Raw genomic sequence first — 21815 nt, 5'->3', positions numbered from 1 at the left:
CCTGGTAAACCTCTACTGTACTCTATCAAAAGCCTCGACAATTTTCCTATAATGGGGTGATCAGTGCTGTACGCAGTACTCCAGATGTGGCCTAACCAGGGTTTTATAAAGCTGCAACATAACTTCCTTACTTTTTAAATTCAGGCCCTCAACTAATAAAGATAAGTATGCTATTTGCCTTCTTAACCACCCTATCAACCTGTGTAGCCATTTTCAGAGAGCTATGAACTTGGACCCCAAGATCCCTCTGGTCATCAACACTGTTCAGGGTCTTGCACTGTCTCTTTAAATTTGTGCCACCAAGGTTCAGCACATTTATCTGGGTTAAACTCCATCTGCCATTTCTCCATCCATATTTGCAACTGATCGACTGCATATCCTGCTATATTCTTTGCCAATCTACTACACCATTCACAACACCACCAATGTTGGTTTCATCTGCAAACTTACTAACCGCACCCCCCCCCCCGACCCCATCTACATTCTCATCCAGGTCATCTACATACATTACAAACCGCAGAGGGGTCCCGGTAAAAATCCCTGTGAAATGTCACTAATCACAAACTTCCAGCTAGAATGATTCTCTCAGTAGCCGAAGGTATATCCCATCAGGCTCTGGGACATATCCACCTTAATGCTCTTTAAGAGACCCTACACTACCATCTTCCTTTACCTCAAAATGCCCAGGCCTATTAGTATCCCTAGCACTGATCCCTCTATCCTCCATGTCCTTGTCCTTCATAAATACTGATGCAAAATACTCATTAAAAACCTCTTCCACCCCCACCGATGACCCCTTCTCCCGTCTTCAACCCTCCTCTTCTTCATGGACACCCCGCTCTGGTCTTCTTCCTGCTCTGGATCTCTTTATCGCTAATTGCCGACGGGACATCAACCGTCTCGACTTCACCGCACCTTGTCCCCATTCCAACCTCACTCCTTCCGAACGCTCTGCTCTCCACTCCCTCCGCACTAATCCTAACCTTATTATTAAACCCGCCGATAAGGGGGGTGCTGTTGTAGTCTGGCGTACTGACCTCTACCTTGCCGAGGCACAGCGACAACTCGCGGATACCTCCTCTTATTTACCCCTCGATCGTGACCCCACTAAGGAGCACCAGGCCATTGTCTCCCACACCATCACCGACTTTATCCACTCAGGGGATCTCCCATCCACTGCTACCAACCTTATAGTTCCCACACCCCGCACTTCCCGTTTCTACCTCCTACCCAAGATCCACAAACCTGCCCGTCCTGGCCGACCTATTGTCTCAGCTTGCTCCTGCCCCATCGAACTCATTTCTGCATACCTCGACACTGTTTTATCACCCCTTGTTCAATCCCTTCCGACCTATGTTCGTGACACTTCTCACGCTCTTAAACTTTTCGATGATCTTAAGTTCCCTGGCCCTCACCGCTTTATTTTCACCATGGATGTCCAGTCCGTATATACTTCCATCCCCCATCAGGAAGGTCTCAAAGCTCTACGCTTCTCTTTGGATTCCAGACCTAATCAGTTCCCCTCTACCACCACTCTGCTCCGTCTAGCGGAATTAGTCCTTACTCTTAATAATTTCTCCTTTGGCTCCTCCCACTTCCTCCAAACTAAAGGTGTAGCTATGGGCACCCGTATAGGTCCTAGCTATGCCTGCCTTTTTGTTGGGTTTGTGGAACAATCTATGTTCCGTGCCTATTCTGGTATCTGTCCCCCTCTTTTCCTTCGCTACATTGATGACTGCATTGGCGCTGCTTCCTGCACGCATGCAGAACTCGTTGACTTTATTAACTTTGCCTCCAACTTTCACCCTGCCCTCAAGTTTACCTGGTCCATTTCTGACACCTCTCTCCCCTTTCTAGATCTTTCTGTCTCTGTCTCTGGAGATAGCTTATCCACTGATGTCTACTATAAGCCTACTGACTCTCACAGGTATCTGGACTATTCCTCTTCTCACCCTGTCTCTTGCAAAAACGCCATCCCCTTCTCGCAATTCCTCCGTCTCCGCCGTATCTGCTCTCAGGATGAGGCTTTTCATTCTAGGACGAGGGAGATGTCTTCCTTTTTTAAAGAAAGGGGCTTCCCTTCCTCCACTATCAACTCTGCTCTTAAACGCATCTCCCCCATTTCACGTACATCTGCTCTCACTCCATCCTCCTGCCACCCCACTAGGAATAGGGTTCCCCTGGTCCTCACCTACCACTCCACCAGCCTCCGGGTCCAATATATTATTCTCCGTAACTTCCGCCACCTCCAACGGGATTCCACCACTAAGCACATCTTTCCCTCCCCCCCTCTCTCTGCATTCCGCAGGGATCGCTCCCTACACAACTCCCTTGTCCATTCGTCCCCCCCATCCCTCCCCACTGATCTCCCTCCTGGCACTTATCCGTGCAAGTGGAACAAGTGCTACACATGCCCTTACACTTCCTCCCTTACCACCATTCAGGGCCCCAAACAGTCCTTCCAGGTGAGGCAACACTTCACCTGTGAGTCGACCTGTGATATACTGCGTCCGGTACTCCCGATGTGGCCTTTTATATATCGGCCAGACCCGACGCAGACTGGGAGACCGCTTTGCTGAACATCTACGCTCTGTCCGCCAGAGAAAGCAGGATCTCCCAGTGGCCACACATTTTAATTCCACATCCCATTCCCATTCTGACATGTCTATTCACGGCCTCCTCTACTGTAAAGATGAAGCCACACTCAGGTTGGAGGAACAACACCTTATATTCCGTCTGGGTAGCCTCCAACCTGATGGCATGAACATCGACTTCTCTAACTTCCGCTAGGCCCCACCTCCCCCTCGTACCTCATCTGTTACTTATTTTTATGCACACATTCTTTCTCTCACTCTCCTTTTTCTCCCTCTGTCCCTCTGAATATACCTCTTGCCCATCCTCTGGGTCCCCCCCCCCTTGTCTTTCTTCCCGGACCTCCTGTCCCATGATCCTCTCGTATCCCCTTTTGCCAATCACCTGTCCAGCTCTTGGCTCCATCCCTCCCCCTCCTGTCTTCTCTTATCATTTTGGATCTCCCCCTCCCCCTCCAACTTTCAAATCCCTTACTCACTCTTCCTTCAGTTAGTCCTGACGAAGGGTCTCGGCCTGAAACGTCGACTGCACCTCTTCCTAGAGATGCTGCCTGGCCTGCTGCGTTCACCAGCAACTTTGATGTGTGTTGCTTGAATTTCCAGCATCTGCAGAATTCCTGTTGTTTGCATTAAAAACCTCACCCACATCCTCCACATCCCAGCAAATCTTCCCCCCTTTATTCCTGAGTCGCTCTACCCTCTCCCTAGTTATCCTCTTCCTATTGACGTATGTGTAGAATGCCTTGGGACTCTCTTTAATCCTACTTGCCAAGAACTTTTCAGAGCCCCTCCTGGCTTTTCTAATTCCCTTACTTTGTTCTTTTCCAGCATCTTTATAATTCTCAAGGGCTCTGATTCTAGCCTCCTAAACTTTACATACTTTTCCTTTCTTCTTGACTAAATTCATCACTTTATGACATCCACGGTTCTCTTACTTTGCCATCCTTGTCCTTCTTCCTGGAACATACCTGTGCTATGCCCTGTGCAGTAGGCCTTTAAACACCCTCCACATGTTGGATCTGGACTTGCCCAAAAACAACTATTCTCAATTAGCTCTCCCTAGCTCCAGCCCAATGCTCTTGTAATTTGTCTTACTCCAATTTAATATTTCCCCGCAAGGTTCATGCTTCTCCTTAAGTTTTAGGATGGCTGGAGATAAGGATTTGTGGTCACTGTTTCCTAACTGCTCAGCCACTGAAACGTCAGTCACCTGACCAGGCTCATTATCCAACACCAGGTCTAGTACAGCCCCTTCTCTTGTTGGATTATCAGTATGTTGACTTATGAAACTGTCCTGGATGCTCCTAAAAAATTCTGCTGGATCTAAACCTCTTGCTCTCAGATGGTCCCAGTTTATATTAAGGAAGTTGAAGTTTCTCATGACAGCATCTTTCATTAATCTGCCTGCATACGTGTTCTCAATGTCTTTGAGGGTCAGTAGTACAATCCCATAAGGGTGAATGCACCCTTCCTATATCTGAGTTCTACCCACACAGGCTCAGTGGACGAGCCCTCCATTATGTCTCTCTGAGTGCATCTGTGATATTGCCCTTGATTAGCAGTGCAACTCCCCCATCACTTGTACCTCCCCCTCTAACTTTTCTAAAACATCTAAACTCTGGGACATTAAGTATCCGTTCCTGTCCCTCTCTGAACTACATCTCTGAAATGGCCACAACATCATAGTTCCATGTACTGGTCCATGTTCTAAGTTCATTTTTTTTTTAGGCATCCGTTAGTCTCATGAGACCATGGATTTGCACCTTGGAAAGTGTCCAGGGCGCAGGCCTGGGCGAGGTTGTATGGAAGACCGGCAGTTGCCCATGCTGCAAGTCTCCCCTGTCCACACCACCAATGTTGTCCAGGGGAAGGGCACTAGGGGCTGATACAGCTTGGCACCAGTGTTGTCGCAGAGCAATGTGTGGTTAAGTGCCTTGCTCAGGGACACAACACGCTGCCTCAGCTGAGGTCCAAACTCACAACCTTCACATCACTAGACCAACGCCTTAACCACTTGGCCACGCTAACACACCCTTACACAATACTCTGGGCATTAATATACATACACTTCGATCTATCAGTTCCATCGTATCCATTAATTTGCTCCTGCCTGTCTTTACTGGCCTCGACATTTATCTTCCTCTCCATCCCTCCACGTTCTCACCTGGTGCCCTGGTTCCCACCTCACTGCCAAGCTAGTTTAAACCCTCCGAAGTAGCACTAGGGAGCCTCCTGGTCAGGATATTGGTTCCTCTCCAACCCATTCCTTTAGTACAGCGGTCCCCAACCACCGTCCGCGGACCGGTACTGGGCCGCAGAGCATGTGCTACCGGGCCGTGAGGAAACAACTGAGTCAGCTGCACCTTTCCTCATTCCCTGTCACGCACTGTTGAACTTGAACATAGGGTTGCCAACTGTCCCGTATTTGCCGGGACATCCCATATATTGGGCTAAATTGGTTTGTCCCGTATTTCTCCTGCTAAGGTAGAGCGATCCTATGAAACCTTTTGTGCCGAAATGGCATAAAGTGAAGAAGCGACTACCATTAATTTATATTGTAAAAATGTTTGAGTGTTCCCAGACCCAAAAAATACCTAACAAATTATACCAAATAACACATAAAACCAAAAATAAATAACACTAACATATAGTAAAAGCAGGAATATTATGATAAATACACAGCCTATATAAAGTAGAAATAATGTATGTACAGTGTAGTCGGGAAGATGAAGGCAAAACTGATTGGTGGGGAGAAAAAAAATCGGCATGCACGCGCACATCACATGCGCACACAGGTGCCCGCGCGAGGCTTCATGGTCATGGTAGTCTTTCTTGGGGTAAAGTGTCCCGGGATTTGACTGCTACTTTTGTCCCTTATTTGGGAGTGAGAAAGTTGGCAACCCTAACTGTAAAGGACATGTTGAGGTGAGTTTAACCCTATTTGAACACCGGCCCCCCCCCCCCACCCACCGGTCAGCCAGTCCACAAGAATATTGTCAATATTAAACCGGTCCACGGTGCAGAAAAAGTTGGGGACCCCTGCTTTAGTACATGTCACCCCTGCCCTTCTTCTGTGCAAGGTATAGTTTAATATTTGCCTCATAATGACTTAGTGTGCAGCACCTTTGTAGGATGCAGATTCAAATCGTATTCCAGAGACTGAGTACTGAAATCTAGTCTAGCACTCTGAGGTAGTGTCACATTATCAGAGCTGATACCTTTACCTAGAAAACCCTATCTTCAGGTTGCTGTGGAAGGTTATGACATACTTTGAGGAGGAGTTAAGGAATTAACCTCATCAGGAGTTACTCCTCAACAAACATCATCTGATCTGATACTCTGGCCATTGACGTATTTCTTCCATGCTTGACAATGAACTCCCGTACAGGCAATTTATTCTGAGGTTCTTCATAGGAAAAGATTATTAACTGGGTAGCGGAAAAAAGTTCAAGGATATACTCAAAACCTCATTGAAGAAATGTAACAGTCCCTCTAACTTTGACTTAACTTCAAAGTGAAAACCGAGATTTGCATTAGTACCTTGAAGCTCAAGACCATACAACAAAAGAACACAGAAGTTCTTCATAAGTCATGGAAAGTATATATCACCTCTCAAATTGGAGCTACCTTATTTGCCATCTCAGGCTCATCAAAACTGGATGGAAGAATTTATCCTTGATCTTGTCAGACTGTTTAGAGAATAATATGGCAAACTAATATATTGGTTCGAAAAGCTGAAACACATCAGTGTTCAAATAATTGTTATTTCTCTTCAAAAACCTGAAGCCAAAATTGTCAGTACTTACTCCATATTCATTGTCAACAGCATTAGTAATTAGTAGAAAGTCTGGATAGCCAACCATGACCATCATATATCGAAGCTGAAAGAGAAAAAAAGAGATATTCAATAATTTATTGAAACAGAGAGGGAAGGCAAAGTTCCCTTATCAAGAAGGGAAGTAAGTCCCAATACTGTCTTTACAAATTGCAGGAATATTGTATCAGCTGGAGACCATCCTATTACCATCCTGCCAAAAGCTTAATTAGTACTTACAGTGCAAAATATGATCCGAAGAATATGGTAAACTATAATTATATGATAGATCTTATTCCATTGGCATCAATCTCTTCATGTTTGATACAAAACAAAAATAGAAAATGTTGCAAGTACTCAGCAGGACGCACTACATCGGTGGGAAGTGAAAGAAAGTCAAAGGTTAGGGTCAGAGACCCTTCACTAGAACTTCAAATGACACAAAATAAGCCTTGGTTTGGATTATTATTATTGTCAATGTACCAAACTACAGTGAAAATCTTGTCTTACATACTGCTCATTCAGATCAAATCAATACACAGTATATTGAGGTGGAACAAGGTAAAACAATAACAATACAGAATGAAGTGTAAAAGCTCCAGAGAAAGAGTAGACCAGGGCATCATAAAATGAACAGTACCTTTGAAATACTGAACAGAGGAGAGAGGGGAAGATGTATCTGATAGTGGGAAGATGTGTTGAATGAAGAGGATGCTAGGGTAGAAGATGAGGACCAGGGAAACACTGTCCCTGAGTGAGAGCAGAGGAGAGTGAAATACGTTTGTAGATGAGATGTGCTGGTGACCTTGGTTAATAAAGGTAGAGGGGAAGCCACTGTTCAGAAAGAACAAAAACATTTCAGGGGCACCAATATGAAATGCCCCATTATTGGAGCAAATATGATTGAAACAGAGAAAACTAGGAGAATGTAATAGTATTGTTACTGGTGGCAGGATAGATTGAAGAGGAGTCAGGGTAACGTGGGAGCCTCTTTGATGCCTCTTCCCACTCCCACACTAACCTATCAGTCGGTGGCCTCAATATTGTCGCTGTGACGACCAATGCAAACTTAAGGAATAGAATCTCATCTCCTGTCTGACCTTCCACTTGTCCTCACACTCTGCATTTCGCATCTCCCAAATTAATTTGTCTTGGCTCTTACATCTAGATTCTCACTTAGATCATTAACCAGACCTTGTTTACACTTTATACCCATGGCTGCACAGTTTTACTGCATCAGAAACATCCCACTCCTCCACCCTCCTTACAGCTTTACAAACTTCTTCTGCGTCCTTTTAAGTTCTGCTGAAGGGTGTCTCACTTAAAAAATTGACTGTTTCTCTTCCCACAGATATGGCCTAGCCTGATGAGTATTTCCAGCATTTTCTGTTTTCATTTTACATTTCTAGCATCGGCAGTTTCTTTGATCTTCTCTCAGTGATTGATTTTCTATTTCTTTGCAATACGAAGAAGATTTTACTTCAAGTTCATAGCTCAGATGTGGGCATCACAGACAAAGCTGCGGGCTGATTGACCTGTCCTAACTGGCCACGGACAACTGCTGAAAGGTGAGGACAATCCCTTTGTGCTCAAAAGTAAAACTCTAGGGTTTTGAATCAATGATGACAAAGCTTCCAAGTCAGGATGGTTTATAACACAGAGAGCAGCCAGGGCATCATGGCAATACTCTACCTGTGGTTCCTGTCCACCATCAAGGCAGTCATGTACACAAGTAAAAATACTCCACTGCTCCACCAGAGTCCTGACTTATGCCTTGAAAATGTTGCAAGGAATTGGGTGACCTGGAGTACTTATCACAATAAGAGTATGATATTAAACATCAAAAGTGCAGGGTCAAATAGAGGACGAAGATGTAATGGGCGCACACAGAAATGTACTGTAGATGCATTGTATACTTAGGCCTGTAACCAGAGGTCATGTAAATCACAACCACAGTCCTCAGAAAAGTAAAGACCTGCAGTTAAAAGAGTCAGTGAAGGCCAACCAATATTCTTTTTCCTCCACCTACTGTCATAAATAAGCCCAAGACATAATTAGAAATATCCAGACAAGTACCCCAGGGAGAGAAGGAAAGATTAATGAAATAATGATGTTAATTTAACATCCAGAACTAAAGACAACAGCCTGAAAAAAACAGATGTGATCATTGGTAAGAGAGAACAGAAGACTTGCTTAAGAAATTAATGCTCATAAGGATAGACTGAACTATTTTTTTAGTATTGGCATGAGCAGCAGCTATAGATGTGATTTAGTATGGAAACAATGGCCTTTGAGATTGACGATAGTGTTCAAGGAGTCTAGAGAACTTGTCAATGAAAGACTCTTTCTGCTTATTCATTGATGTTCGTAAGCAAATTTCAAAGTTATAAAGTGTATGTTATCACTCAGCACCGAGGGTAGTAAGATACTGGTGTAACACTGTTGGCCTTTGTTTCTGAACAGACCCTTATTGATCTTTATGTGAGCAATAAAACATCCTCCCTTTACTAATAAGACGGAAAATTGAATCATTAAGTGATACCTCTCATATCTCAAAGCAACAGCTGACAAAAGGTAAAAGTTACATGCAGAATATTCAGACTCTGATCTGTTCTGCTAACCTCACATTTATGCAGCTGTGCAGTTAAGTTTCCGAATAATGTGTCACTCACTTCCCACCACCTCCACAGGGTTTTGGTACGTTGATAGCAAAGAATACAGCATTTGGGAATGTCAAGAGGAGATAATTAAACTCTATTGCTTTGTACCTGTTGGCATAAATGCTACTTGCCATGTTATATCTTAAAGCCAACCCCGTCTTGCTCCAAGTAGTCATGGACTGCTTCGTTATATGAGAAGATGCGTGTGGAACTAGACAATCATCAGTGAACAACTTCTGAATTGAAAATAAACTGGGAAAGTTCCAGAAGAAACCACAATAGCGGCTAAGGTCTTGGGTGCTGCCTTTAGGAATTACTGCAGGAGACTGTAATGTTCAGCCTCCAATAACAACATTCGCCTTGATTCTGAATTTGACTCCAACCACTGGACTGCTTTGGCTTTCATCTTATCAGCGTTCCTCGATGCCACAACCTGTCAGCTGTTGCCTATATATCAAGGACAACTTATCTCATCCCACCTCCAGAATCTAACTGTTTACATGTTTGTACTAAAGTTGTAGCGAGGTCTGAAGCCAAGAGGTGCTGGCACAAACCCAAACTGACAATCTGTAATGAGGTTATTGGTGAGTTAAGTGCTGCTTGGCAGCATTACTGACAGCACCTTCCCTTGCAGCTGATGAACAGAGTTGATTGATGAGGAGTTAATTAAGAAGATTGTATCTGTCCTTTTTTGTTGAGAACAGAACATACCTCGGTAATTTTCTGCATTGCTCATATTTCTCATTGTTGTAGCTGATCAAGCATAGATTGGTTAGAGGCATAGCTTATTCATGATTCAAGATTCAAAGTACATTTATTGTCAAAGAATGTATAAGTTCTACAACATTGAGATTTGTCTGCTTCCGGGTGGCCGCAAAGCAAGAAACCCGAAAGATCCCAATTTAAAAAAAAGACCAACCCCCAGTTCATAGAAAAAGAGAAAAAAAGCACAAATCATGCAAACAATAGAAGCAATAACAACAGCATTCCAAACCAAACTGAATCCTTAGATCTAAATCCCTGGAGCAGGCCCAAAATATGTTCTGAGGAACATATCTTCAGCAGTTTAGCTGGGTTATTTTCAGGGCCCTTAGTCTTTACTTAGTGAACTTTGTGTTTGATAATATTATATGGAATGATTCCATTTAGGCGAATTACATGGAGTGATTATCCTTGACATCCAAGTAGCAGCTGCTGGATTGTAGACCACTGCTAAAATGGAAGTCAGTGGGAATCAGAGCCCAAACTTTCCAGTTATTAGTGCCAAATACAAAACAAACACAATTGTTGTTAATGCAATCTCAGTTTCCCTGGAAGATCACTGCTAAAATTGCTCAGGGCAGTGTTCAAGACCTAAGCCTCTTCCATAGCTTCTTCCAGAACTTTCCGGCTCATTATAAGCTGGAAGTTGTTCTTTTAAACATTTCTTCATGTAAAGAAGTAGTTCATGACTACTTTGAACAAGAATTAATGACATTTAGGCCTGAGATGATACTTTGCAAGACTTCATGCTGAAGATTGTCTGAAAATAACTGTGGAATATTCCAGCTATATATTTACATGTTGACCTGTGCCAAATCTGGAGATAGACATTCTCAGAGCCTTCTTTTCTTCTGTCAGTTTAAATATTTGCCACCTCTCATGACAGTTAGATTTCAATGTGTTTTTTGAGAGATTTCATAGTTCTCTCTATAATTTCCTGCTTCTGCAGGCGCAATGCCTTCACTCGGTCGGCATTTTGTAACCTACTCGATGCTGCTGAAGACACATGCTCTTCTAGAATATTTACTGAGACCTATAACATGATGTATTATCTTCCAGGTGAATATGAGATACTCTACTTGAATCAGAATCAGAATCAGGTTTATTACTGGCATATGTAATGAAGTTTGTTGTTTTGCGGCAATACATTGCAATACGTAATAATAAAAATACTAGTAATTACAATAAGATATATATTTTTTAAAAGTTTAATTAAATAAGTAGTTCAAAAAGAGACTTAAAATATTGAGGTAGCATTCATGGGTTCATTGTCCATTCAGAAATTTGATGGCAGAGGGGAAGAAGTTCCTAAAATGTTGAGTGTCTGTCTTCAGGCTCCTGTACCTCCTCCTTGATGATAACAAGGAGAAGAGGGCATGTCCTGGGTGATGGGGGTCCTTAATGTTGGATGCTGCCTTTTTGAGGCAACTGCTTTTGACAATTTCCTGGATGATGTTGAGGCTAGTGCTCATGATGTAGTTGACTGAGTTTGTAACTTTCTGCAGCTCATTCAGATCCTGTGCTGTGGCCCCTCCATACCAGACGGTGATGCAACCAGTTAGAATAATCTCCACAGTACATCTGTAGAAATTTGTGACTGTCTTCGATATCATACCAAGTTTCCTCAAACTCCTAATGAAATATGGCCATTGTCATGTCTTCTTTGTAATTGCATCACCATATTTGGCCCAGGATAGATCTTCAGAAATGTTGACACTGAAGAACTTGAAATTGCTCACCCCTTCCACTGCTGATCCCTTTATGAAGATTGGTGTGTGTTCCCTTAACTTCTTCTTTCTGAAATCCATTATCAATTCATTGGTCTTCCAGATGTTGAGTGCAAGAGGGTTGTTGTTGCTGCACCGCTCAGCTAGCTGATCTATCACATGCAGTACACCCAAAATGCTGGAGGAACTCAGCAGGGTAGGCAGCATCTATGGGAAAGAGTAAACAATCGACATTTCAGACTGAGACCCTTCAACACGCTGATGGGATAGCCCAACGGTACTTAATGTTCTTAGTAACCAGCAGTGACATGCGATTGTAAAAGAACATAAAGGATGAACAAATATACCTTTGATTGGATCTGGAGTGGCTGCTGCGTTTGAGCGCGCTGCCATCTTGACCAGAACTGGAAAAGATGCTTCATTGCCAAATGATGTTTGATCTGTGTCTAGCCATGCAGTTGTTGGTGTAGAGAGAGTAAAGCTGTGGCTAAGCACACATCCTTGAGATGCACCAGAGTTGATTGTCAACAAGGAAGAGATGTTACTTCTGACCTGCACTGACTGTGGTCTCCTGACGAAGAAGTCAAAGATCCAGTGGCAGAGGGTGGTAGAGGCCCACGTTTTGGAGTTTGTTGATTAGTACTGAGGGTTTGATGGTGTTGAATGCTGAGCTGTAATCAACAAGCAGCGGCCTGATGTAGATATCGCTATTGTCCTGGTGATCCAAGGTCAAGTGGAGAGCCAGTGAGATTGTGTCCATGGCTCTGAGCTTCTTTTCAGGCACTGCCTTGTTGGATACTTTCCCAGTTCTTGCACAAGACCCCATATGTTGTTGGAAGAAGCTGTGGAATCAATTGGGCTGTTAATTGGGCTTTGTTGAGTCTAGTGGTAAGATCAATGCTGGGTGATGTATTCAATATTCTTGTAATTATTCTTTATAATAGTGGTTTCCTGGATCTTGATGGCTTGCTAGGAGAGTTTAAAGTGTAGTTGTGGGTTCTTGTATCCCATATAGGCCAGATAGTATTTCTTCCCTTTAGAGAACCAGATGGGATTTTGCTTCAGTTTGCTTGTTTATGTTTCTAGGTGATTTGCGCTTGTTTAACATTCCAGACAGAATGTCATCATAAGATAGGAATACGATTTAAGGTACTAAACTAGGTTTAGTTACTAGTGGTACTTATACCAGGGAATTGAGTGCCAAAACATCACTTTAACATATTTTTAAGTTTTGCCACTTATTAGAGAAAAAAACATTGAAGCATTATTAAATTTTGCTTTCTTTTTCATTGTTATAGGCAGAATTAATCAAGCTCACAATTATCACAGAACTCTGTCGTGTACCACTAAATGCTGTCACAGAAGTTGTATCCATGTAACAACAATACATGCACAATGTAATTCACCCACGTGAAACATTTGGGAATTTTCTAAAAGATGATAAGCTCTTTCTTCTTCACATGCAAATAAGTCAAACTGACAATGTACAGTTGTAATCTAATTATAGAAGGAGACTGGAACTGATGTATCATCATAGATCTTCCACTGCATTTCATGTCAAAGCTAATTAGATGATTTAAAATCCAATATAAAAACCCAATATTATTTAGTGCTGCTTAATGATATTTCAGTAGGATTCCTGGAACAGACCTTTGCTCTTGCTGCTTCCTTTGTCTCTTCATCCATCCAATCTAATTCATCTAGTCGATGATCAAATGCATGTTTAATGTCTTCAGCCAGTTGTTGTACCTTATCAGAATAAAAATAACCATGGTTCTATAAGATGAGGGCTTATTTGCATGATAATTCAAAAATATTAATTTAATCTGTTGTTGGAATCTTAATGGAAAATAAAACTTACTTTTATTTTGCTGGAAGATGAAAAGTATTCTTCAACAAAAAGGGCTCCCAGAGCCATACCAAACTGCTTATTGGCTTCGTTTAAGCACATTCTCCCAAGATCAATCTTTTTCTCTGTGCCATCCAACTCTTTAGAGAAGTCATGAATTGCGTCTCTGAATGGCGTGGATAGGTGTTCACTCAGAGTAACTACAATGCGCCACATCATATAATTATGCAGAACCCTGAAAGTACAAACGTATGACCACATATATCAGTGTTATACCCCAATGGATGCCTTCTGTATGTTGCTTACTTATGTTGTTAATATTTTCACATGACGGCCATAATTATCTATTCAGAGTCACATACAAGTGAAATGTATAGATATTTAACATCAGCTACGTTTTTTCAATCCTCCCCCCCCCCCCCACCTTTTTACTCTGACTTCTCATCTTTTTTTCCAGTCCTAACAAAGGGACTTGGCCCGAAACGTTGACGGCTTATTCCTTTCATTAGATTCTGCCTGGCCTGTTGAGTTCCTCCAGCATTTTGTGCAAGTTGCCTTCTTTCAATTGGGAACTGGATCTTTTAGTGGTTTTTAGTTAACAGGATTGGTACTGTAGGCTTGGATTATTTCTTACACTTCCCTTCCTGTTCTGGGTCTCGGTCTCCATCCCAGGAGACAAATTAACCACTGGTAAAACCTACAGATTTTCACTCTAACCTACACCTCCACAGATTTCCACTCCAACCTACACCTCCTCCCATACTGTCTCCTCTGAGGACACCATCCCCTTCTCTCAGTTCTCTGTCTCCGCCACATCTCTTCTCAAGATGTGATTTTGTGCTCTGGATCTTCTGAAAAGTCACAAAACATGGTTCTACTCCGGTCTAGTTGATGGAGCCCTCATCTGCATTTCCTCCATTTTCCACACATCTATTTTCACAAACCCCTTCCCTCTCTCGACCTCACCACCCACTCTTCCTCGGACAGGAAAGGAATAGAGGTCATTTGGTCATCAGCTGTCTCCCTCTAGCCTCAGCGTACGATCCTTCACCACTTCTGTCAGCTCCAATGGATCCCACCACCAGCCACATCTTCCTCTCTCCCCACTCTTTCTCTTGTTTCTGCAGTGGCCCATCTCCCTGTGAGTCCCTCACCTTCTCATCCCATCCAACCCACTTCTCCCTGTTTCCTGACACTTTTCACTGTAATTGTAGGTGCTGCAACAGTTGTCCCAACAACATCTCTGTCCCAACAACATTCAGATACGAGAAAAGCCCATCCAGATGAGGCAGAGATTCATGTGCACCTCTGCCAAAATGATAAATTGTATCTGTCCTCCTCTACATCGGCAAGACCAAATGTAAACCAGGTGAATGTTTTGCAGAGCACCTTTACCTTGTCCACAATGGTCACCTTGGGCTTCAGGCTACGTGTCACTTCAACTTCTCTTTCATTCCCACACTGATGTGTTTGTTCTCATCCTTCTCCACAGTCACAGTGAGACTACATGCAAACCTGAAGTCCACAGCCCAATGGTATGAACATTGAATTTTCCAGCTTCAGGTAACCCACTCCTACCAGTCTACCCAGGGCCTCTCTCCCTTTGTCCACCTTTTCCATCCTTCCTCTATTCTCCCTTGCCTAAATATTGCCTGCCCCAATGACAACTGCTCTACATGTGACTGCAAGAAACTGTAGAGAGTTATAAACAGAGCTCAATACATCATAAACCAGCCTGCCCTCCATGGGCTCTCTCTACATTTCTCGCCACTTCAGTAAAGGAGTAACATTCACCCACGGACGTTCTCTTCTCTTCCCTTTTTCATTAGACAAAAGACACAAAATCCTGAAAGCATGTACTATTACGCTCAGTGACAGCTTCTACCCAGCTGTTACAAGACCACTGAATGGTCCCTAATTCAATAAGATGGACTCTTGACCTCACAATCTACCTTGTTATTATCTTGTACCGTATTTAAATACCCAGATGGTACCTTCTCTGTGGCTGTTACACTTTGTTCTGCATTCTGGTATTGTTTTACTTTGTTCTACCTGAATGCACTGGGTAATAATTTGATCTGCATGAACAACTTTTCACTAATTCTCGGTACATGTGAAATAATAATCCAATTCTGATTCAAATTTCTGTCAGTATCCTGACGATTCCCTCCTTAATCAGCTCCAAATGCTGTATTTTTTCTCTCTTCTTCTTGACATTCAATTAACACTTATCTGCCTCTGTCTCAAGGTTCAAAGTTCAAAGTCAATTTATTATCAAAGTATGTAAATGTTACTGTATATTACCTTGAGATTCATTTTCTTACAAGCATTTACAGAAAATAAGAAATACAATAGAATTTACAATAAAAACTATGCATAAGCAAACAAAGGCTGACAAACAACCTACTTGCAAAAGAAAACAAACTGCAAATAAAAGTAATACTGAGAACGTAAATTGTAAAGAGTCCTTGAAAGTGAGTCTGTAGATTGCAGAACAGGTTCAGAGCAGTGGTGATTGCAGTTATCTATGGTCGTTCAGGGTCTGATAGTTGCAGGGTTTTCCTGAACCTGGTGGCGTGGGACCTAAGGCTTCTGTACCTCCTACCCAATGGTAGTAGCAAGAAGAGAGCATGGCCTGGACGGTGGGGATCCTAAACAAAGGATGCTGCTTTCCTGTGGCAGTGCTCCATGTAAGTGTGTTTAATGCTGGGTGGGGATTTGTCTGTGATGGACTGGGTTACGTCCATCACCTTCTGCAGTCCTTTCCATTCCTGGGCATTGGTGTTTCTATACCAGGCTATGATGCAACCAAAGCACCACACACAAATGCTGGAGGAACTCAGCAGGACAGGCAGCATCTATGGAAATGAATAAAGTCAGCATTTCAGGCCGAGACCCTTCCTCAGGACTGAACAAGAAAGGGGGAGATGCCAGAATAAAAGGGTGGCGGTGGGGGGGGGGGGAACGAGGCTAGCTGGAAGGTGATAGGTGAAGCCAGGTTGGTGGGAAAGGTAAAGAACTGGAAAAGAAGGATTTTGATAGGAGAGGAGAATGGACCATAGGAGTAATGGAAGGAGGAAGGGACCCAGGGGAAGGTGATAAGCAAATGGGAAGAGGTAGGAGGACAGAGTGGAACACAAGAGGGGAAGCGGTGGGAATTTTTTTTACTGGAAGGAGAAATTGATGTTCATGTCATCAGGTTGGAGGCTACCCAGACGGAATACAAGGTGTTGCTCCTCCACCCTGAGGGTGGCCTCATCGTGGCACAAGAGGAGCCATGGGCCGACATGTTGGAACAGGAATGGGAATTGGAATTAAAATGTTCCGCTTTTGGTGGATGGAGTTGAGGTGCTCGGTGAAGCAGTCCCCTACTTAACAATGGATCTCACCAGTGCAGAGGAGGCCGCACTGGGAGCACTGGGCACAATGGATGACCCCAGCAGATACGCAAGTGACTGTTACCTTATCTGGAAGCACTATTTGGGGCCTGAATGGAGGTAAGGGAGGAGCTGTATGAGCAAGTGCAGCACGTAGGCCACTTGCATAGATAAATGCCAGGAGGGAGATTAGTGGGGAGGGATGAATGAGCAAGGGAGTCTCAGAAGGAGTGATCCCTGTGGAAAGCGGGGAAAGGTGTTGGGGGGGTAAGTAAAGCTATGTTTAGTGGTATGATGCCTGTGGAAGCTGCAGAGTTTGATATGTTGGATGTGGAAGGTCATGGGGTGGTAGGTAAGGATAAGAGGAACTCTATCGCTGTTAATGCGGCAGGAAGATGGGTGAGAGCGGATGTTCACGAAACAGAGGAGATGCAGGTGAGGGCAGCATCAATAGTGGTGGAAAGGAAATTGCATTCTTCAAAGAAGGAGGATATCTCTGATGTACTGGAAAGGAAAGCCTCGTCTTGGGAACAGATGTGGGACTGAGAAAAGGGACTTGCATTTTTACAGGAGATAGGGTGGGAAAAGTTTGGTCAAGATAACCATGGAAAGTGGTAGGTTTATAAAAGATGGCAGTTGGTAGTTAGCAACCAGTTAGGATATTCTGCACTGTGCATCTATCGAAGTTTGTGATGCCATACCAAATCTGAACAGAGTTTTGAGAAAGTGGAGGCAGTGTCATGCCTTCCTTGTGATGAAACTTAAGTGCTGGTCCCAGGATAGGATCAGAATCAGAATCAGATTTATTATCACCGGCATGTGACGTGAAATTTGTTAACTTAGCAGCAGCAGTGCAATGCAATACATAATATAGAAGAAAAAAATGAAATAAAAATAATAATAATAATAAATAAATAAATAAATAAATAAATTACAGTTATACATATATTGAATAGGTTAAAAATCATGCAAGGAAAAACAGAAATCAGTTCCTCTGATATGCTGACAAGAAATGTACAGTTATTGACGCTCTCCATTTCTGTTCCCCTAATGAAGACTGGCTTATGGACTCCAGATTCTTCTTCATACGGTCAATTTTCCATCCTTCTTTTCAACCACATTCCTCCACTTGTCGACATACCACCCACACTGCCCATCCCATTCCACCTATCACCTTCTGGCCTCTGGCTCACCTCCTCTCTACTAGCTGGTTTCCCACTCCAATCCCAGTCCTGACACAGGGCCTCAACACAAACTGCTAACAATCCTCTTTACCTCTACAGAAGCTGCTTGGCCTGCTGCATTCTTCCAGCAGCTTATGGTTTTTGCGAATGGATTTGTAAATTTGGCACTTCATAATTCTGCAAAACTCTAGAGTGGCTTATTGTGTTTTCTCTGTAAAGATTAATACAACTAGTATCAATGTCTCCAAGTTATCCTGGGAATAAATTGGCTTCCACCCTTGTAGCTGCAGCTGATTGTCAGAGTTCACCAAAATCCTATTCATGGATATGCAAGAGAAGATCTCCCACTGAGAAATCTATGCCTCTAGCAGAGGAGCTCAGAAGGGAAAATCAGTGTGAAACAAGTAAACCCAGTAATTATAATTTCCCTGACTTTCAAAGAGAGATTTTGGCAGTCTGAGAGGACTTAACAGGCTGATTTTCCTCCTCCTCTTCCTTTATGACTCTACAACAGGCATGCAAACCCACTGCCTTCTTTTTAATGTAACAATTCATATTAGTGCCTAAATATAGTCTTCTGGTTCACCTTTCAATTCAGAAAACAGATTTTGGAACTAATCTATTGCCCCATCAAAGAAAGTCTTAATCTATCAAAACTAACATTTTTTACTTTGAAGCATAAATATTCCGTTGGCAATGAAATGGTTAAATTGGGTCAAACTGTGAGTTAACGTCAGCATTACCAGTGCAACGACTGAATCAATAAAGAGTGAATTTGTAATAAGTTTAAATCACTTGTGTATTCAGAGGTTCTGTTTGAGTGTAAACACTTGGAATTATCATTGATGGCCTGTCATGAAGAGTGAAAAACAAATACAACGCCTCACTGTAGGCTCGCATAATAGAAACTGTATACCTACTGAAATATCAAGCCTTTGTAAATAAACATTATCATTTTTATGAGTCAAATATATTAAATTAACTCCAGTGTCCGTGGCCCTCTCGTATTTACCATTTGTTAAATTCATTTTGTTCACTTCTTCCTATCACATAGCTACTGTCCTTTACGTTTGACTGTAGAAGCAGACAGCACAGCGTTGTGCACTGACTCTAATGGGAATCATGCCAAAAGCACAGGCAGCTGACACGGATCCTCATCAGTTTCTTCTCGGCAGGGACGGTCTGAGATAATGGTCATTATGGAAACTGATGAAATTAATCCGAAAAAAGAACCTCAGGGAGATTCACCCATAAATTCATACTGAAAATGCATGAGATAATTATTATGAGTCAGAATGCTCCGTTACACAGTATCTTTAAAAGAAAATCCTTCTGCTATCAGCCAGTGGAATTGGAGGTGGGTGAAAATCCAAAAATATTGAATTCCTGTAAAACATGTTAATTTCTGGTACACCAGAGCAACGTTAATGGCCGAGTATAAAAATGTTTCTGGAGAGAATAATTTACTTGAATATGCTAATGCAGTCATGTGCCTCACAAATTCCTCAGCTCAGGAGCTGCATGCTGAATTTTACCAAATTTCAGGAAAACCCTGCAATTAAAGTGAGGCAGAAATGACCAGCTCAGTCTTTACCTGTGTTTTATTGATGGGATTGGCCACTGTTTGAAATAAAACAAGCCTCCATGTGCTGTGATCTTGCCAATAATGTCATCAAAGACCCTATGATCTGTTGTATCTACAATACAACCATTTTGATCCTCCAGTAATCTCTGTATTCCAAATGATACCATATTTTAAAAGTAGATCAAGATCAGCTTTATTTGTCATATGTACTTTGAAACATGTGCCATTTGCGTCAACGACCAAAATAATCTGAGGATGTGCTGCGGGCAGCCCACAAGTGTCTCCATGGTTCCGGTGGCAACATAGCATGCTATCAACTTACCAACCCGTACGTGTTTGGAATGCAGGAGGAAACTGTAGAACCAAAAGGAAACCCATGTGGTCACAAGAAGAATGTAAAGCTCCTTTCAGACAAAGGCAGGTATTGAACCTGGGCAAGCACGAGGAAATCTGCACATGCTGGAACTTCAAGCAACATACATAAAAGTTGCTGGTGAATGCAGCAGGCCAGGCAGCATCTCTAGGAAGAGGTACAGTCGACGTTTCGGGCCGAGACCCTTCTTTCAAATCTTACTAGCTCTTCTTTCAGTTAGTCCTGACGAAGGGTCTTGGCCCGAAACGTCGACTGTACCTCTTCCTAGAGATGCTGCCTGGCCCGCTGTGTTCACCAGCAACTTTGATGTATATCGAACCTGGGTGCTGGTCCTGTAATACCTTTATGCTAACTGCTAGGCTACCATGCTGCCTTCCCCCTGTCTTTTTTTAACACCCAGGTACATTGAGAATATTGCCTCCTTCCCTTTCAACTTTCCAGGATGACAAACAGTTACACCAAAAGTTCAAATGAAAGGTTATTAACCTGAAATGTTGAGTCTGTTCCTTTCCTCATAATATTACCTAATCTGCTGAGTATTTCCAACAGAATTTCTAATCACAGTCTCTACTTGGACTACTGTGTTCATTCTGGCCACTTTATTACAGGAAGGATGTGGATACTATAGAGAGAGTGCAAAGGAGATTTACAAGGATGTTGCCTGGAATGGAGGGAGTACCTTATGAGAAAAGGTTGAATGAACTTGGTCTTTTCTCCTTGGAGCAACATAGGAAGAGAGGTGACCTGATAGAGGTGTATAAGATGATGAGAGGCATTGATAATGTGGATAGCCAGAGGCTTTTTCCCAGAGCCAAAGCGGCTAACATGAGGGGGCATAGTTTTAAGGTGCTTGAAAGTAGGTACAAGGGGGATGTCAGAGGTACGTTTTTCACACAGAGTGGTGAGTGCATGGAATGCACTGCCAGCGAAGGTGGCAGAGGTGGATATAATAGGGTCTTTTAAAAGACTCTTAGATAGGTACATAGAGCTTGGAAAATCCGGGGGCTATGCGGTAGGGTATTTCTAAGCTATTTCTGGAGTGTTACATGGTTGGCACAACATTGTGAGCTGAAGGGCCAGTGATGTGCTGTAGATTTCTGTTTCTGCTTCATTTTCATATGCATGTTTGCAGGAAGTTAGCATGTGACTAGTTAACTGAAGGCAGTGCCCGGAACCTCAGGTGTCCCTTTCCAGTGAGGTGCTCTATATAAAGGTAGGTGGCATATTTGTTTTACGTGCAGTTCTGACCTTGACCTTCCTATGACTTACTTTATTGATTCCTCCCCAACCCCATTCTGCCACGTTTTTGCCCCAGTTATGCTCTGGCCAGCGTCTCTGCAAGTTTCAGGAAAACTTCCTTTCACCTCTCTGCTGAAGTAAACAAATATCAGCTAAATGTGGAACTTTTAGATACTGTCTGCAGTCTAACCTTCTGTAATTTAATCTTCAGAAATCAGTCATCTGAAAATTTCAAGTATTTACAAGACATTTTTTTTTTCTGGTTTTGGTGTGCAGTTATAAAGACATTTGTATTAGGTTTCCAGGTACCACTTAATGATTTTTTTGGTTCTAGAAATTCTATGTCTGAATTATCATTTCTTCAGATAGTTAAAGTTCCTCACTTATTAAATAATAAAATGTAATTTTAATTTGTGTTTATAAGTTCATGATAACTCAGCTTCTGCCTTAAAACCTTGCGTGATCTAATCTCTACTCCATGTTGTGTAAAATCTTTAAATATAGTTTACTTCTTGCATTGCTCTCTGTGAGAGTTCTCAAAAGATTGTCCACTCAGTCTGCTGAAGAACATGTAACTGAATTCACCAGAGCACTGGGAAAGGTAAAATTCATGTTACTTTCACTTCGCTGCTGACAACAAATTCTAGACAATAG

General features: G+C 42.6%; 1 protein-coding gene across 1 annotated transcript in view; it reads right to left on the bottom strand.

The window, feature by feature from the left end:
• LOC140195895 (endothelin-converting enzyme-like 1) overlaps positions 1-21815 on the bottom strand; it is a 117743-nt gene that overhangs the window by 26409 nt on the left and 69519 nt on the right. Inside the window, exons 6-8 of the mRNA XM_072254551.1 lie at positions 13416-13638; positions 13205-13303; positions 6398-6472 (exon numbers count right to left, since the gene is read on the bottom strand). Of these exons, the coding sequence (XP_072110652.1) occupies positions 6398-6472; positions 13205-13303; positions 13416-13638 (397 nt within the window). The remainder of the gene's footprint in view (positions 1-6397; positions 6473-13204; positions 13304-13415; positions 13639-21815) is intronic.

The sequence above is a fragment of the Mobula birostris genome, chromosome 4, assembly GCF_030028105.1.
Source record: "Mobula birostris isolate sMobBir1 chromosome 4, sMobBir1.hap1, whole genome shotgun sequence".
Taxonomy (NCBI): domain Eukaryota; kingdom Metazoa; phylum Chordata; class Chondrichthyes; order Myliobatiformes; family Myliobatidae; genus Mobula; species Mobula birostris.
This window is presented reverse-complemented; position numbering and strand designations above follow the sequence as displayed.